Here is a 20,392-nt window from a genome sequence, read left to right as displayed (position 1 = left end):
CACCAGTAGTTGTGACCTTGCAGACACTTTCCTGATAGCATTTCCTCCTGTGCATAGATGACTGCCAACTCTAAATTGCGTGTGTGTGTCTAAATGTCAACAGTATGATGAGCTGGTGACCTGCTAACAGTTCTACGCACCCATCGCCCAATGTCAGCTGGGATTGACTTCATCCGGACCAGCATGACCTTCAAAGAATGAGCAGTGTATAGCTGATGGATGGGTGGATGAATAAATTAATAGCTGCTGGTCATAGTGCTCGATCTACTATGTTGTTCAACTTGGAGGGTTGACATACATTTTATCCAACCAATCAAAACCTCTTCAGCACGTCCCTGTCACTCCCTGCCAGACTCATCCGTCACTGGGCATAGAGCAAACTATTCTTTACTAATCATTTTTGGGTAATTATTCTCACCGGGGAAGAGCAGGAAATGAGTTGGTTGGATTTCTCTTGTCAGCACCCTCATCATTCATTCCTTTTGTTCTTTGATTAAAAAAGGGTATATATGTATAATTCAAACACACAGTTCGTCTGTTTAAAGTTACTATATACATATACATTCACAGTTTCTCACATAGTGCTGCTGCATTTCTTAGCTTATAACTATAATATAATGATGTAGTGTATCTAAAGCAGCTAAAACACCAGACCATCAGTTTTTTTTATTTTCTTTTGAAATAAAAACGTTCAGCATATTTTGTTGACTACCTCAAGATGTAAAACGTGTATCAGTTGTAGTTTTGTTTATATGCTGTTTTTATGTAAGTCCGTCTCAGTCTCTCAGCACTTTTATTTGCTCATCTTCTTTTACCAGAGTGTACTTTTCTCCACCCTTAGTTATCATTGTGAGGAGTGATTTGCATAATTGTCTTGGTAGCATTTCTTTGATTCCCTTTGTTGAAGTCCAAACATTTATTCTTCAAGTGACCTTGTCTTGAAAAACACTGCACTTGTGCTTTTTTTTCTTGGGTTATGACCCCGGTCTTATGAACAAACAACAAATGTGACAGATCCAGGAGAGTTAAGATATGAGATTATTATGAGACGCTTGAGTGCTGGGGGAAAATACTGTTCCTGTCTAACCTGACAATTCTAGTCCCAGTGGTTTACCTCAGAATCATGACACCAGCAGCATTCGTCCATCCATTCATTCATCCATAAAAAGTGGCCATAGTTTTCCAATTTGCTGGTTGATGTCAACCAAGACGTAAGAATATCACTAATTGACAGCAGAGGGAATCCTGAGAAGTCATTAATCTCACTTTCTAATTTCCGGTCTTCTTCAATAAAAGATGACGTAAAAAAAAATGTATGTTAATATCACAACACATTTAAATGGGCACCAGTGTTATTGAGAACTCCCCACAAGAGCGTGGTTGCAGGTGTCGTCAACATGAATGTCAAATCTGGACTGAGGATTTCAGATTGCTAAGGGTGACATCACTACTGATCCATCCTTCCATTCAGCCATCCGTCCATTTATATACTTAACTGGCGCAGGGTCACAGATGCCTGAAGAGTATTCCCAGAGGTAAAGCTCAACCTTCACAGGTCGACAGTTTATCACAACACCAGCACTTTTTCATATCTACGTTGCATTTTAGGGTCACATCATCACAAGCTTGATTCCAGTGCAGTTTACCGATGTGGAGAACCTTATGTCTGTGTTTTCACAACCTCTACACTACATTTAGCGATGATGTTGATTTAATAATTTCCACATGATGAAACAACTATAGTTTATTTTCTACAGCTGTGTTTTTGTTGTTGCTGTACAGTTTTGTTTTGTTTCTCAATAGTGGCCCAAGCCAGAGAGGTCATCTTATCTCATCACAATCAAAGTTAACAAACTTGCACACCAAACTCATTAGTCCTTCAAAAACAAACACATTCTCTGCTCGAGTGACATGATGCTACCCTCTGGACTTTTTTGTTTGCTTATTTTAACCATAAAAGGGACAGAAAATATCCTGTGATTTTGCCATTTTTTTATTAACAATTTACTGTATGTTAAAATAATGTATTTATATAACAGTTGAAGAAATTAAGAAACACAAAAAGGTTTGTTGAGAAAAAGTTGCACACAAACACCAGATTGTGCGTGTTAAATTTGAAATTAGTATAAAACATTTAAAATGACATTTGTTTGTCTCGATGTCCAAAACTAAGCCCAAATATACAAACTAGACATTGTTCCAACTTTCTCCTCTCTGGTGACTTGTTAAAGGGTTAATGTTTGACAGATTTTCATGCTTGTCCTGCTCAGAAATGTTCTAACCATTGACCTTGTCATGTTGTAAGATAAATAAAGATGTTTTCAGTAACTAAACCAGAATCCCTTAAATACTATGATGGCTATTTATTTGTTGTCGTTCATTAAACTGCTCTCCAGGTAAATGATTGTTTCCCCAGCGATTGGGAAAGATAATTTCCCTTCAACGAGCAGGACATTCTGCAAAAGTTAATTGTTGCCTGGATGTTCATTTCATTTAAATTTTAAAAGTGCCAAATCACTAGAGGCACTTTAACATAGTAAGGGCATGCAGAGGGATAGTGTGTGGAAAATAGTTTGAATGATTTTGTACACTCTGAGGATTATGTCCTCACAACAAGAGAGTGATCCACACAGTCATTTCCATGCCTTGCTGCTTATTCCAGAAACACATATTGTTTTCTTGCACGGCATCTTCTCTACATTGGAGTTCCTAATTTCCATTTATATTGCTACTTATTGCTCACGGTCAGCCATGGTGAGGTTAACTCACAGAGCAAAGTGACACGGCAGACAGACTGCTCGCTGGGCCAACACTGCTGACGTGTGTGCTGTGATGAGTCCTTGCAGGTCAACTGAATCGCCGTTTGACGGAGTTGACAACAGACTGAAAAAGAAGGTGATGAAAAATGCAACATTTTCCAAGGTTTACAGTAAAAGTAGAGGAGCAATATGAAAGCAGACTGTTTTGTGTCAGCCTCAAATCAAAGGAAATCTGGGATTTCATCAAATTATTTTACGGCACGGGAGTTATGTCAGCATAATTCATAGTGAGGTGACATTAGCTGCCACAAGTCAGTTCATTGTGTGTGATACAATAGAGTAAAGGCAGTCCAAATGTGAAAAAAGAACCAGGAATAATATAGAAAACAGGAAAACAATAGTTATGACTTGTTCAATCTGCATTCCAATTACTGGAATTAGAAAAAAACAAAGAACATTTTTGTCAAGAAATGCACACATTTTCTTGTTTCTGTAACAATATTTTCAAATGCTACATTAAAAAAAAAAAAAAAAAAAATATATATATACAAAATCTTTTTGAAGCACTCAAAATAAATTTGGAGGTCCACTGTGTAATAATTAATGTAATAAAAGGAAATTGAACTGTACTTTACTTTACTTTACTTTAATGAGGCCGCCATCTCGCACCATTGTTTCTGCAGCAGCACAAACAACCCAGCAAGAACAAGTATTTTTTGCTATGAAGTGGAATCTTACGACACAGTATTAGAGCAACATCCTTTCTGGTATGGAATGGTGACTGTAGTTCCCTGTCACACTTGGTAAAGGGAGGGGTGAGAGTCCTCTGCAGTCATTACAGGACTTCTTTTTACAGGAGAAGTTTAAGTTTTGCTTCTGTTCCATCTGTGAGTGTAAATCTCTATTTATACGTGAGCTCACACTCTATTTAGTTGGACAGAGACTAATAATGTGGTTGCTGTTACTGTCTGAGGTGTAGATCTGTGTGATGAGGACTGCTCACTGGGCCTCCACTCACCTGACATCTTCCACTGCAGTATCGCTTCACTTCAGTGGCTCAGAGGCTCTGTGAGATCCTCAGACTGCAGCAGCGTTTGCCTCACACCCATTTCACCACTTGTCCTCCTGTTTTGCGCATAATGTGTCCACATTCTTGTTGAGGTCGAAAAGTAGGGTGGCGTATTATTAGTACTATCTGGCCCTTTGAAGTTAGAATTTGTCGGTGCACACTTTTAACAGAGGGCTATGAGATATTTCTCAGATTATCCAAATAGAAGGAAACTATTATGATAAGATATGACAACTGATAAATGCAAGTATGTATCACTCTTCTTGTTCAGGATCAGGCGTTTGGCATTTTGATATTTTTCTCTGATTTCCTTCCTGTTTTATTTTGTAGGTTCTTCCGTATGTGCCTTCACCTCAGCTTTACATCCTCCCCTTATTTGTTTTATCTGTGTCATATGTTCTGCACCTGTGTCATGTGCCTCATGTGTATTTCGCCTGTGCAGGTCCACCCTCCTTGTGAATATAATCTTTACCCGTGCACCTTTTTGCCTCAGTTGTTGTTATCTCATCTTTTTTTGATTTGTGTTAAATATTTACCTCTCCTGAGCCTTTGTGCTGGTTTGTTTCTTATTAAGTTTTAATTTGTCTCTTTACTTTTACCCCTGCAGGCTTGTATTTGGGTAATGACTATTTGCTAGCAGCTGGCAACAAACTACATCACCCCCAGACACAGCGGGGAGGTTCTGATGCGTCAGGTAATATTCTTGTGCTGCATAGCGACTGACTAAGCATGAATGGCTGGAGGAACCAGTGGTTCCTTGGAGACTAGAGAGGAGGGAAATTGCAATTGATTGCTGGCTGAGGAGACACTTTTTGCACTTTTTATTCACTATGAGTGTCGTCATCAAGGCTGCTGCATCATGAAAGACATTTTATACAACCTGCAAGACAGTAATTGTGCTTACCATGGTTTAACCAAGCTGAAACGGCTGAATGACATTGAATAGGGGCCTGTATCAAATTTGGACTCCATATTAAATATGCAGTAAAACAGTCTGAATCTGAATGAAATGTTCATTCAGATTCAGAATGTTTTACATCTACATCATGGAGGCACCATCTTGTCCCAGCTTTTGAGATGAGACTGCCCTTGAATGCCTCCACTCATCCAGACATAACCGTTATCTTCTCCTCCTCCATAGTTTACAGTGCTATTGTACTTCCATGTTCAGCCATGTGAGTCACTCTGTATGTGAGCTGTACCAGGAATCTTCTGTATATGCAGGTCTTATCTAATAAGTTCATATAAATTCATACAAATGAGGACAATTAAGGGTCATCGAGTTAGGTCTCTTCTTGATGTGCAAAATGAATCATAGAGAATTCCAGCCCTGTACAACACACATCTGTACAGAAAAAAAATCTTCAGGGCCTAAAGCTGATTAAATAGAACAAGAGATTTTCACCACACTCTTAGAAATAAAAGTGCTGAGTAGAACCATATACGCTTCTTCGGCTTCGCCTCGTAGGAGAACCCTTTTGGAGGGTTCCACCAAGAACCCTTTGAAATCCCTATAATCAGGAAATGGGTTTTAAAGGGTTCTCTGGATCAAAATGGTTCTTACTGGAACCATTAGCGTTACCAAGAACCCTTTTGTAACCCTTTTTCAGAAGCGAATGGTTCCAGATAGAACCTCAGCCCTTGTAGAAGGACCCTGCTGCATCAACAGCTCACTTGCACTCTTAGAAATAAGGGTTCCATTATTTCTAAGAGTGCAAGTGAGCTGTTGATGCAGTGGTTGATTCACTCTTGTTTAGAGTTATGTTCTAGCAACATGATTCCAGTTCCTATAAAAAATGTACATGCCTAAATAAACTTGTATTAACTAATATTCTGTCATGGTTGTAAAGGAAGTAGTTTTTGATGAACAGTTTTCGTGTGAAAGGTAAAAGAAAATAAAGCAAACCTCCAGCAAATAGCTAAGTTTACCTGCAGTAGATCCACTAATGAACCCTCCTCTGTCATGAGATGCTGTTATAAGTAATTAAGTGATGCCCTGTAGAAATCCACTGTATTTCTGTTGATGTTTTAACATCATTTGGGAGATTCCTCTGCTCTCATAATGTTTCAGTCTAATTTCAGAAAAGTGTGTGTGAATCGCTCCAAAAGACTCTTGGCAAGTGAGGGGTCCCAAAACCAAAAGTTGGATAGTGCCAATGCAGGCAATGCAGACCTGGCCAGGCTTTTTCAGAGGTGACACTCACTCTGCTGTAAGTTGTACCATCAAAATATACGTTGTATACGTTATTTGAAGGTTAAAATCCTGCATTATTTTGTTTTAATACTTGTAGGGTCAGTTTTAAAAATTCATGTCATTTTATGCCACTTGTTTGTGTTTGTACAGGTGCTGCTATCCTGTTTTTAGTAGGTAGATATCAGCAATCAGTGTGTAAAATGGTTCTGTTTCTAACTTTGTTTTCTGTTTTGTGCGTAAGCTGGTTTTGTGGAAATTGGCCTGTGACTGAAGGAGTATGCAATAGAAAAACCAAAATGTGCTCATGTTTAACCACTGATTAATGCATGTTGAATTTAAGGTGCTTCACTTTATTAGTTTAGTTTATTAATAGACACATTTCAACATCAGCACATCTGCTGTAAGCAATCGCTATATCAGGGCACCTTCCAATTACTTCTCTTTTACCAGAGACTGCTCTGTTTCACTTGAAAACTGCAAAATATATTTTCTTCTTATTAAACCTTAAAGCTTCTCTCTCTCTTTTGACCCACACAGCAGTCCTTTGAGCACAAGAACAACAAAGGAAAGAATCTCTTAATTGCAACTGGCCAATTAAGAACCAACATTCTGTTGTGTTCTTTTGTGTCCTGAATGCTGAGCTAATGCCTCACCATCTATTGGGGCACAGGAGGTGAGACATCTCATTAAGTCAGTGACTCCATTATTTCTGGTGACATCATAGTTCAAATTATCCCCAAATATCTAAAACCTCTCCCTAATCCGCTGAGTCACAAATGAACAAAATAATGTGTCTTAAACTTTTAAGCGTTATATGTACCACTGTATCCAGGTGTTTTTTTTTTTACATTTTCAAACTTGTTCCTGTAATATTTGCAGCACAGTCGTGCAGGTGGATGAAACCTCTGCCTCAGCAGCCAGTCAGAGTGATTCTTAGCTACAGTCAGACAAAGGAGAAGACGGCAGGGTAAAAATAGACTCATCTCTCTTACGCTCTCTATCTCGTTTTAAACACAGCTATTTCTGTCTCGTTTCCTCATGCAAATCGTGACAAGTCATTATTTTAAGCCATTTTTCTCCTTTGTTTTGGCAGCTGGGTCATTGGCGTAATTATTCAACGTATCATCCAAGATTCATCTTCTCACACTTTGACACTTTGACAAATTTTCTCTTCTTTTTGTTCCGTAATGCTGACACTGGATCAGTTCAGTATTATAGTTTGGAGATATTTTGTCTTGTTTGGTTCATCAAACCAACTGAATCATGGATGAGAAGCATGTGTATTTTTACTCTAGCCCTCCTCTACATTCCTCCACCTTCTCTCAGGAATACAATTTTAATATTTAATCACCCTTTAATCATCCTCTGTCTCCAATCTGACTCTGACCACTGTGCTGCCTGTTTAATATAAAGTAATCCAGACATGTTTACTTTCATTGGTGTCTGTATGTTTGGGAGAGTCAATTGCAGGATTGTATTAGACAGTATTCATTAAGGATTTCCCCACACAACAATAAAAAAGCTGACCTAGTGAATAAAATATAATCAGTTGTTTTTCCTGGTGCTGTTTGACTTGAGCATTCATTAAGTGGTATTTTTGCATTGTGCAATCGAACTGCAGACAGAAATATAATGGTGAGTTTCTGTATGTGCCATTAATTTTTCCCCCCTTAATGATAATAATAATAATAATGATAATGATGATAATAATAATAATAATGTTGATGCCCACTCTCCCTCAATATCTGATGGTGATCAGAGTTGCTGTTGCTGTCGCCAAGGTCTGATTTAATGTCACTGCTACTTAACTACATTCATCATGTCAATAATAATGTTTGAATCGATCTATTTTTAGATCGAAATTATTTTAGTGAAATTATTCAAAAAGCACGTAATTTACTCTCTATGGGGGCTAATGTGGCACCATGCAGCAGTGCAACTTTCTGCACCTGACTGTTTCCATTTTTAGCAGCGCGTGAGAAGGTGTCATGGTGACCTCGGCTCCATGTTGCTGCAGCTCGCCTGGGGGGTTCAGCTGGCAGCCCCAGATTGGATTCAGCTGGCACTGCTGGAGACTCCTTGGGTGGGAGGTTGGTTTGAGGGGGTTGAGGCAGATGTGTGAGAAACCAGAGCCAGAGACTAGAGCTGCCCATCAGCCATGTCTACATCTGTGAATGCGCTCTTGTTTCTTTTTTGCAAACCAATTACAATAGTAGTAATCATGCTAACTATTGAGTTTATAATAAAATAAAGCATATGTTTACATAACCTTAGAAAAATTTGGAGATATGCTACACCTGTAGTCAATAATGCATACATTCAGTCAGAACAGTGAAATTCAGACCAGTGCATTTTTTTTTTAATGACAAGGAGAGTGATTTTATGCTCTGCCAGCTTAAAGAATTGATTATTTTTTTAAGTTGATGGATAGTAGGCAGACATGGAAAGGTGCTCTCAAGTCAAACTAAGTAGCTAAACAAGAAACAGCCTAATATTAACAAGCTAACACACTTCATTCAATAAATGAATTACGACCCCCCCATGTCAAACCCACTAGTGCCTATATTGGGACAAGGACAGTAGTCTGAATGTCATAGTTGAGCTGCAACCATCAACTTTACTCTACATGGAAACTCACTGTCAGTTGTTTTAAAGCAATTATACACATAATTGTGTTTGTATAATGTGTGTATGGGTAGCATATTATATTTCTGCAAATATGCCCTCCTAACTATTATACACTGGCCCCTCAATGTTTGAATAGTAACAATATGTATATATATTGTTATTCTGGGTATGATTTCACGCATTACTGCTTGGAAATGAGCATGAAATGAAAACTGTTTTTTTATGCACAAGCTAAATAAAAATGGCATTTTTAGTCTTGTTTTTGCTGTGCTGCTGTGACGCTTCACACAGCATTCGCATGGAAAATACTGTAGAGGATTAAAAGTGACAATAGGAAGTCAAGAGTTGCAGGTGCTTTATTTTTTTAATGAAATATGGTGACGAGGACACAATGTGTTTTTTTTATGCAAATGTATTCTTACAAGTTGTACCAAACCCCTTGGTTCAATGTAAGGGAGGCTCTAATCTTAATATGCTGGTGCACATAAATGGACAGTTTGTTCCAGGTCCTCCGTGTTCCCACTGTGCACAGGAGGGCATGTACATTTGTTTTGTGCTTCTATGCCAATAATTGATCAAATTCATTTTTTGTGTGTGCTTGTTCATGACATCATGTTACTGGAGACTGCAGGGCAGCTGGAGGACTGAGTCCGCTGAGCCAAGTGAAGGTGTCTGCACTCACCATGTCAGCCATGAAGAGCAAAAGAGTCATCACAGGCTTCAGACAGAAATATTTGCATCATTAATCTGTTAAAAACACAAATTGTAACTGGGTAAACATAAAACAAACCTCTGAGTGCAGACAATTCAAAGTTGTCCCATGGATTTAGATCTGATGGCAGAGACGGCTTCTGAAGTTCATTCAACTCATTGTCATGCTTTGGACATGCATGGTGCACTTTCATGCTGGAAGTCGGATGCAGTTGGAGGATTAGAGAATGGTCAATTGTGGCCAAGAAGGGATGCACATTGTCAGCAACAATACTCAGAAAGGTTGTGACATTCAAACAGTGACTGATTGGTGTTTAGTGTGCCAAGTAAATCAGCACCAGAACAACACCAGCAGCAGCACCTGGGGCTATTTACACAAGGCTGGGTCCAGGGCAGTAGTGAAGAATTACATCCTTATTTTTTTTTCATGCATATTAAGATGGAAGACGGCAAAATATAGACAGAAAATAATAACAGTTCATTTTTGAAACAATAGTCAACAGTAATTGTTTAAAAAACTGTGATGATTCCACTCTTGGTCCTTTGTCTTCCCCACTGTACTGTCCAATAAAGGAGGAACATAGTTATACCAATATATAATTCAGCTGCATAGTAATTACATGATAGTTTCCTGGAAGTATTTTTCAAAAAAGGACAAGAGCATGTTTGTTGGCAAGCTTTTTTTTCTAATATAACTTAATGGTGCCCATAAGTGCTCGTTTTATCTACAAACCAAAGCCATAGTTCATGTTCACAAAATGTTGAACATTCACATAATTCTCATACTCAACACTTGAACCAATTACCAAAATATTTGGTGAGCAGTTTATTAATTGATTAATAATCGCCTAATGTATTGCTTGTAACAGCCTGATTGGGGTCTGTGTGTTCAAGCCGATGAAGCCAGTGCTACCATCTTGTTCCAGAAATCCAGGTTCATCACTCACTACCTCTATGCAGATGCAAATGTCAGTACAATGAACTGTGTTTAATCCCTGTAATATTCAAGTGAGCTTAAACCAGGAGAATCTTCAGATCATTTATATAAAGTGAGTGGAAAAGTGTCCTGGTTTGTGCATGTGCAACCCTGGCACCGCCCGCCCACTGCTCCATAGATTCCCTTGTTGCTGCTGTGGAGGCATCTGACTTACACAGTCTTCTGTTGTGTTTTTCCATATGTGAGGGACTTTTTATTAGTCTTTTTATTAAAAAATGGTTAGGTAGGGTTCTCCTCTGGATGGACCCTAAAGTCCCTCCTGAACACCTCATCTGCACCTTCTCGTGAAATCTACAATCCTGCTCTGCTCTCATACCTGGCTCTCTGCACCAGTCTTCACCAGATTGTCCCGCTACCCAGTGTGGTCTCATTTTTTGGTCCAGTTCTCCCGAGTTCCTGTTTTGCCACCATGCCTCGCCTCAGCCTCTCACTCCTCCTGACAGCCACTGCCTCTTCCTCCCTGCAGCCAACTCTTAAGTTACTCTTCGTTATTTCTGTTAAATAAACTCTTCAATCCTGATCGGGCAGCCTGGCTGTGCTCTGCATATTGGGTCTTTAACTTTATTGCCCCTTAACAAAGTATTTATTTACAGAGCTGCACAGCTCCACACACACACACGTTGCACTCAATACTGTAATATGTCACTAACTTGTTGTTGCTTAGTGTGATTGGAATTGCCTTTTTCATGAAGTAACCCATGAGGCACTGTAGATCTACTGCAGAACAAAGCATTTCCCATTATTTTATTCTTCTTCTTTCGGTTTCTTCCTGTAGTCGCCACAGCATTTTCCACATACTTTTCAAGAACTGAATCTTAAGCTTTAGCTCTGCTTTTATTGGTAATTCATGAAACATGACGATATTGTTAAGATCTATGGTGTGCAGAAGTCTACCATCCTCATCACGATCATATGTTCCACATATTCTTTATAATAAGCCTATTTTAGTCATTAACCCCAGGCTGAATCCACCTGATTACTGCAAACTATTTTCCAGTTGAAATCTCTTAGTTTGACTGTATAATGGGCTCCTCTTCATTTTATGGTCTCTTATACTCTTCAGCACGTTGGCCTTTTCACACACAATTACGTCCTCGGCTCCATATCTGGATCATTAGCAGGACATTCAAGCTCATCTTTTCCTTAAAGCAGACGTTTCACACAAAAAAGAAAAGACGAAAAACGTCAGTACCCAGTACCTCAACTTACCTCTGTATAGATAGAAAGAATCACAAGGAGAAGATGAATTCTCATTTAAGATCATTTCAAGTTTGTTATGTTACGTATTTATTTATACCACATGGGTAACACTTAAAAATAAACTATACACTCCCTGCAACAAATGTACAGCCACTCAAGGTGCTTATAAAATAAGAATCAAATCCAGAGCACTCTACCAGGTTGAATGTTTCTGTAGATAAGAGGATTAGCTCTTTATTGTTAAATGTATGGTCATGAAGAAAAGCCATTTTAAACTCAGATAACCTTCAGACCAGAGCATGAAACTCAGTAGTCAGCAAAATGCTCCGACCAGTCTTCATCGCATTCACACACATTGTCACATGGCAAGGTGACCTGCAACGGTGTTAGATGCAACCTGATAGTCAGTAGATATTAACAAGTACAAGTATAGTGCTGTTGTTTTGACCTGCGAGTCCATCTCGGGTTCATTTGTACATCAACTAAATGAGATGTGAAAAGAAAGGACTTATGAGTATATACATACATAATGTGGAGGATATTACAGTGCAACAAAACATTAAATAAAACATAACCCTGCCATTCTTTCTCAACTTGTGACCTCATAATACAAACCATTATGTACGCAGTAATTCAAAAGAACAAACCATAGTTTGTGGATTTGACATCCATTCCAAACATGGTGGGTGCTTCCACGGGTATTGCCCCCCATCTTCAAGAAAACAGACAGCATAAAAAAAAAAAAATTGGTGGAGCTAATAAGGCAACAGTGAAGCAATGGATAAGATAAAATGTTGGAATTTTAGAGGCACACTGTGTTAAGTTTAGCATTTATTGGAGTTGCAGATGAATATCTCTCACCTCTCCTCACCTCAACTCACCCTTCCAAGTGTTCTGGAGAACCTATGTAGACTTCAGTTCAAACATGGTAGTCCTTTAGAGCCACATCCATAGACCCTGCTCCTGATATAAGTATAAAAGGCTCATTCTTGGGTAATGAAAAACAAAATCAGGATTGCAATCAGGTGATTATACAGAATTAAGATGATTCATAAGATCTCTTGCTGTGAGACTCACCAGCTTAGTCTCAAACTGACACTGGATATTAACTTATTTGTATTTTCCTGATATACCTGATACAAAGGAAGTTTATGGAATTAGAAAAGTTTAGATAAGATAAGACGATAGTCCTTTATTAGTCCCGCAGTAGCGGAACTTACATTGCCACAGCAGCAACGACATTAAAGGTAAATTATAATCAATTAATAAACATGCATTTCTCATATGTGAAAATACAATATAGAAAGATATTAACAATACGACTCTAAAAAGTTAAAATAGAATGTAGATTATAGACAGTTACCAGAATAAATACAGTATGGGCTTGATACTTAACTATAAGTATACAGTACATAGACCGCCATGGTGGCAGGAAGAGCTTTAACAAAAATGGACGCTGAAGTGCCCATTTCAAGATGTCAGTGTTCACTGTGCACTTCAAATCCACCATTATATTGCACAACTTGACAGACTGAATATATCAGTCAATCAAACTTTATTTATATAGCACTTTTTATTCAAGGCAATGCAACGCACAGTGCTTCACAGGATAGAAACACGATCAAAGAAAGCAACCCACCGGCCCAACCCCCCACCTAATAACCATTTCAGCCGACAAATGGCTGGTATTTTGGTAAAAAAAAGAAAAAGAAAAGAAGAAGTAAAGAAGTGAGGGAAAGAAAGGGAGCAATATAGCTCCTTACATTACCCTCAGGGGCTTTTCAGAAACAGCCAGAGCAAACATTATCCAAGACCTGCTGTAACCTGGCGTCTTTAACTCTCTGATAAAATGTTCATCATCCTCACATCCATCACAGGGCCCTTTCAGATATTTATAGACTAAAGATCCAGAAAATATATCCATGATCAAAGAGATACAGGACAATAAAGTCTAAAATACACCGGTCACTCAAACATGGATAAACAATAAAGACATCAGATGACTTACCTCACGTGCAGATAAAAATAGCCTTTGGATGCAACTTCACAAGAGGGAATTTGACAAAGGAACATGTGCGTTACAGTGCAACAACAAACATCTGTTTGGTTTGGTTTAATTATGTGCTTATTTGTAATTGATAAAGAAAATGTAATTTACAATTGACAAAACATATAATATTAGCATATAATGTGTATATATTCCATTCACTGTCCTTTCGGATATAAAGAAGTCACTAAGTCTGATAAATCTCATTGGATATTGTACAGTAATGGAAAGAAATTTGGGAGTGACGTTTAAAAAGATGAAGAGTGGATTAAACTTGTTTTAAACTTGGCTGTAGAGAAGTTAAGTCCAATGAGAGATGCCAGGTCTAAACTTATTCAGTTTAAAATACTCAATAGACTGTGCTGGACACCTGTGAGGGTGAGTAGTCTTGGATTGTTGGCTATGCAAAACTGACCAAGTCGATCTTCTTCATATTTGTTTCTCTCCTGCCCCGACTTAGCCTCCTACTGGTTTGGAAAAGATAACTGATAGTTTGGCTCCTGAATCGTCTCAAAGGAAATAAGGGATCAAGTAGGAAAAAGACTCGGTGGCTAAAGGCAACACTCACTACTGTCAAGAGAGTTTTATACTGAGACATACTGAGAAATAAATGGTAAGAAGGTCATCCAGAAATCTGGGACCCATTATTGAAACAGATCAAGATTATTTAATCCAAAACTAAACTTTTTAAACCAAAACTTGTTTGACTTGTGGTGGGAGGGTTGTATGTGTACATGTATGTACATATTTTTTTTTTTAGTATTTCATTTTAGTGGTAGTTAATTCATTTAATAGTTTTATGAATCATTCAGTCATAATATGTCTATATTTATTTAACATTTATTTCAATTTTACTATTAATGTTCGTTTAAACGTGACATGTTGATTTCTGACTTTAGTTTATACCTTACAACTTGTGTTTGTATGAGAAAGTTTTATACCTAACAACAGATTTGGCTTTTTTTTAATGGTATTTTAAAGTATTAATTCCAGATTTATTTATGTTGCTGTCTATTGTCAGTGTCTTCATTCTGGCACAACTCAATCACATTGTTTTCTTTCAAAAGTCTTCCATCGGGGCATGTGTACGTGTTTGGGTCTGTCCCATTTGTTTGAATATGAAGCCATTTGTTTTTATTTGAAAACAGATTTCTCAACTGCAGCTGAACCCGAGGCCAAGGTTCACAGAACATTTGAGCAAATACAGGAGTTAAGTGACTCTTCTTTGCTTTGGTGTTTGTTTGTGTGCTGTTATACATGATACTGAAGCGCCCTCTGGTGGAAGAGAGTATCCATGTTCCTTCATCTGTTCTGTCACAGCAAAAGTTGCTACATGACAAATACAACAAAAATGTAAATAAATGATGAAAGAAAGTAAAGATCATAGCATGGGGATTAAATAATGGCTTCATATACTAAACTCCTTATAGGCATGGGTTTCCTTTACCTGTCAAATGTGTTAGATATGACTTTGGTGGTTTTACAGCAGTTGACATTCATGATGTTGCATAAATACAGTACACCCGTCTCTTATTTCTTAAGGGAGTAAAAAAAAGCACTGAATATGACCTACAAGTCTGTTGCGAGACAGACACCAATCAGCAACAATTACCTACTGTGCTTTTAAGCTTAGTTTGATACTAATTATTGTTATTTTATTTGAAATCATGACTTAATAAATAACTAAATAATGCACAATGTGTTCTGAAATACTTTACTCAAAAGCCACAACCATACAAAAAATCATTTAAATAATCGTATTTTTTGGAGACAAAAACATGACCTCCCTGGCTGAAGTAATTATTTAGTTTCTAAGAAGATGGGGCTTCGTTTTTAATTAATTATCTCACACACAAACCTCTAATTAATGTTTTTAACCTTCAGCTATCAGGCAGACGACTCTACCAAACACAAATTCAAGTACCAGACTCCTGCTCAGTTTTCTTTTACACTTGGCAGCTTAATTTTTTTTTTACTTGAGGGATTCATATGTTAATCATAGAGACATTATAGAATATTCACTGCCTCCTTAAGTTGTCTTGGTTTCTGTGAAAGTCTTGTAGATCCATTGATCCTGATTGAGTTTTAGTAATGACACCTCATTTTTCGGTTGGTGTAATTTAATCTGATCAGCAGAATGATTAAATTAATTTGTAATATAACCTTTAACATGTATTTTCTACATTGAAAACTGATGTTATTCAGACATATCTATTGACCATGAGACTTTTTTAATATGATAGTGATTTTTTTGTGAACATTGATATACTTAATTAATTAGGTGACATTTTATGAAGTTTATGCTTCTTTATTCAGCTCCAAATAAAGAACATAGGATATGTTACAAATACAAAGAACAGCAGTTTAATAAAAAAAGAAAAACAGTACACACTGGAGTTCAAACACAAGCAGTTGAATTCAGCTTAAGAATTTCATAATTTGAATTTAATTTTGTACAAAAGATTTCCTGCGGACATTCTGTTCCCAGGTGGACAAAAAATAAAGGTGCTTTGTCAGATGTTATTACAGTTTTTCTCGATTGTTTACACACATTTTCTGAAAGCATGCCTCATGCTCTCACAACTCTACACACGAATCCAAAAAACACACACACAATGGGCAAAACCCCTCAATTCTCCTGCAAAATGAAACTTCACATTCAAAACAATGTTATTTCTTCTCAAAATGGTATTTTGTTTTCAAATGACACACACAAACCATCATATCAATAGACATTTATAAGAACCAGTTGAACACTGATGTGTTCAATGCAAAACACTATGATGAATGGAAAACACTTCTCCATTGATCATAATGACTTAGGCCTTTTTTTGTTTAGTGTTACACTTACTACAGACACTACTTACATAAGTGTGTAAAATATTTTAGAATATTGTTTTTATAGGGGGCCCACGGTTGGTGTAGTAGTTGGTGTATTAAATTGACCGTAGGTGTGAGAGTGTGAGTGAATGATTGTTTGCCTCTATATGTGTCCCTGTGATGGACTGGCGAACTGTCCAGGGTGTGACCCCACCGATCGCCCTATGTCACCCCGCCACCCTCCGGTGGAGGATGAAGTGGTAGATAATGGAAGGATTGTTTTTATACTCAAAACACACAAATACACAGTAACACATATATTTTATTCCTATGTATTTCCCACAAAACAATGTACACAGTGTACATTCCAACCAACACAAAGTTGCACATACAGTGGTCTACATACAAAACAGAACCCTTTTATGCTAATGCACTGATTGCAAATTGTAAACCTGTGTGACAGGTGTTTTCCGATGTGATGAGTCAGTTTGCATAGTAGGGAAATTAACTTTAGAATTTTGAATGACAGTGTGTTCCTTGTGAAAACAAGAGATTTTCTTCATGAAAATTGTTCCAAATGCAGAGAATTGTGTGTAGTGATTTGAAAAAAGTGTGTTTTACAACTGCAATTTGAGTGTAAAGCAGGAATTGTGCTTGTAGTTTAGCAGAGTTGGTTCAGGGGGTTGGTGCATGATGTACCTGATGTGGTCATTGTGTCTCAAGTACCAATATTTGTGTGTAAACAATTGAGAAAAACTGTAAGCATCAGTGTTGCATCCAGTGAACTTTCTGTAAAGTGCAGCTGTGTTTAAAGTCCTTGAGTCTCAGCCTCATGCACAGGCCTCAGGATGACCTCTCTCCTGTAGGAGAAGTGGGTGAGTTTGACGCTGTGATACAACCTCTCTCTGCTCTGCAGCAGGCAGTAAAGGGACATGGTGAACTTAGCGAGCACCAGTGTGCAGATGATCTCCACCACCAGCAGTGCAGTGTAGATCATCATGTGACTCTTGCACTGCTGCTCTTTGCTTCTGTGCTGATTTGTGTAAGGAGACGTCTGACTGACTGGTCCTGCTGGACCTGTGAAGATCGCTGGGGTGGTTGATGGAGGAGCTGTTGTCATAGTAGTTGTAGATATAGTTGTTGTTGTTGTTGGTAGAGTTGTTGAAGTTGTTGTCGGTAGAGTTGTTAAAATGGTTGACGGGAAAGTTGTTATAATGGTTGTTGGTAGAGTTGTTGTAATTGTTGTCGGTAAAGTTGTTATAATGGTTGTTGGTAGAGTTGTTAAAATGGTTGTCGGTAAAGTTGTTATAATGGTTGTTGGTAGAGTTGTTAAAATGGTTGACGGTAAAGTTGTTATAATGGTTGTTGGTAGAGTTGTTGAAATGGTTGTTGGTAGAGTTGTTAAAATGGTTGTTGGTAGAGTTGTTAAAATGGTTGTTGGTGCAGTTGTTGTAGGAATGGTTGTTTCTGTTGTGGTTGTTGCTAGTGTTGTGGTTGTTGGTAATGTTGTGGTTGTTGCTAGTGTTGTGGTTGTTGGTAATGTTGTGGTTGTTGCTAGTGTTGTGGTTGTTGGTAATGTTGTGGTTGTTGCTAGTGTTGTGGTTGTTGGTAATGTTGTGGTTGTTGCTAGTGTTGTGGTTGTTGGTAATGTTGTGGTTGTTGCTAGTGCTGTGGTTGTTGCTAATGTTGTGGTTGTTGCTAGTGTTGTGGTTGTTGCTAATGTTGTGGTTGTTGCTAGTGTGGTTGTTGCTGGTATTGTGGTTGTTGCTAGTGTGGTTGTTGCTGGTGTTGTGGTTGTTGCTAGGGTTGTGGTTATAATAAGTGGTGTGGTGGTGACAGTTGTACTTGGCAGTGTGGTGGTTGTTGTAGGAGGAGGTGTAGTTGTAGTAAGTGTGGTGGTTGTTGGTAGTGTAGTCATTTGTGTCGTCGTTGGGAGTGTCGTGGATGTCGTTGTAGGAATGGTTGTTGTTATGGTGGTAGTAGGTAGGAAAGTTGTCGTCGGGGGAGAGGTGGGGCAAATAAATTGATCTTCTGTTAACGATTGGATTTCCTGGCCTTTTAAGCTTTCTGGATACTCACAGACCACGGGGGAAACTATCTTGTCAGAGTTATCTTTTATCCAGAGGTGAAAAGAAACAAATTTACAGTCACAGTGCCAAGGGTTGTTACTGAGGTCAAGTTTTTTAAGTTTTGTTAAGGGCTCAAAAATATCCTCGGGCAGCACCTGGAGCTCGTTGTGAGCCAGTTTAAGTGTGACCAAGAACTCTAGCTTTTCAAACACATCAGCATCCAGTGATGTTATCTTGTTGTTCTGTAGATTCAGCTCTATGAGCTTCTCGGGGCCTTCAAAGTTCTCAGCAGACACGGTGACAAAGTCGTTTTTAGACAGGTCTAGCTTTCTGACCTTCTTCAGTGGAGTGAATAGTCCTTTAGGAAGAGAATTTAGATTGTTTTGACTAAGACTTAAGTCTGTCAGTTTAGGCATTTCTCCAAAAAGCACGGATGGTAGGTTTCTCAGTTTATTCTTCTGTAGGGTCAGAGTTTTGAGCACAGGGAAACCAACAAAAAGTCCTTGAGGTAAACCTGTAAGGAGGTTGTTTTCCAAACTGAGCTTACTTAGTTTTTCTTTATGTGGAAATAGATTTGGTGACAATTCTGCTATTTTGTTGCTGCCCAAAGAAATTTCCTTCAAGTTTGGTAATGTCTTAAACATGTCTTCAGGAATGGAGGTCAGCTGATTCTCATAAAGCCGCAGTGTTTGCAGTTTGGTAAGGTTTGAAAACAAGTTGGTAGATACGGCTGAGATATTGTTTTTAGCTAAATGAAGTGTCACAAGGTTCTCAAGTCCATCAAATGTCCCATCCTCAATTGAATCAATAGCATTCCCATGTAACTGGATCTCTCTTACTTTTTTAATGCCATCAAACAAGCCTTTTTCCAGTTTTTGGAGCTTGTTAAACTTCAGTACAATCTTCTCCAGGTTGCTGAGGTCTGTAAAAACTCCCTCTGGGATGAATGTCAATGGAGTGGTGGAGATCTCAATATCCTTGAGGGATAGCAGACCTTCAAAAGCACCTGCCTCAATAGATGTCGTGTTGGTGTCCATGAACTCCACCTTTTCAAGCTGCGGGTGGTTCACAAAGGCTGCTGTGGGAATTTTTTTAATCTGGCTACCCACAAAGAAAACCTCTGTCACACCTGCTTTTAGCGTCTGAGGAATTTCAGTCATAGATGAAGTAAAAACTTCCTGGTTGGGGCAGTCTGTCGCCTTGTCACATTGACTCAAAGAAGACTCAAACAGTAAAGACAGAAAAAGAACGACAATTCCTCCTCTTGACATATTCATTCTCTATGAAAAGAAAAACAGTTGAATAAATAAACATTTGATTGTGTAAGATCTAAGCTTTACGCTGTTGTCATTACATCTATGTTCTGTTGCAGTCAAGTGGCAAAGAAACACCAACATACCTGATTATTTCCCACACCAGAAGTAGAAGCAGAAGAAGTTAATCAGTCATGACACATTAACAAACAAAGTCATATTAGTTATCTTCTGTAATGACGATGGGCAGCAGGTCTGGCGTATTTTGCATCCCGCCCAAGGCGTGGTCTAACGAACATCTGCAGGTTGTGATAAGGGTTTTTCATGTTTATCTTTAACTGCACAGCTCTGCAGCATGGCTCATATATCAGAGAATGTTGTTGTTGTTTTTCTTCGTAGATGACATTCATACCAGCAATCTGAATATAAAGATAATGTCTCCTTTTTAATGTTGATTTTAAATTTGATAAATTAAGTTATCAACTTGAATAGCCTGTCAAGAAAAGACAGCTTTCATATTGACACAAAGTAACACATTACATTAAGTGTTATTGTTACTGAGTCGTTTTTGGGAACTTTCAAAATCTGAAATTATGTATGTGTTACTGTAAGTCTTGTACATATTTGTAACCACATTTAGTTAAA

At 38.1% G+C, this 20,392-nt stretch overlaps 1 protein-coding gene across 1 annotated transcript; it reads right to left on the bottom strand.

The window, feature by feature from the left end:
• Nucleotides 1-17,233: 17,233 nt before the first annotated feature.
• Nucleotides 17,234-19,765, bottom strand: LOC310926060 (uncharacterized protein; the record flags this gene model as incomplete). The annotated part of the gene is made up of 2 exons (XM_083888160.1): nucleotides 17,234-17,502; nucleotides 18,271-19,765. 2 exons carry the CDS (start codon nucleotides 19,763-19,765, stop codon nucleotides 17,234-17,236), a joined length of 1,764 nt encoding a protein of 587 aa, XP_083744286.1.
• Nucleotides 19,766-20,392: the final 627 nt, after the last annotated feature.

The sequence above is a fragment of the Microchirus variegatus genome (genome assembly GCF_963457635.1).
Source record: "Microchirus variegatus genome assembly, chromosome: 4".
Lineage (NCBI taxonomy): Eukaryota > Metazoa > Chordata > Actinopteri > Pleuronectiformes > Soleidae > Microchirus > Microchirus variegatus.
This window is presented reverse-complemented; position numbering and strand designations above follow the sequence as displayed.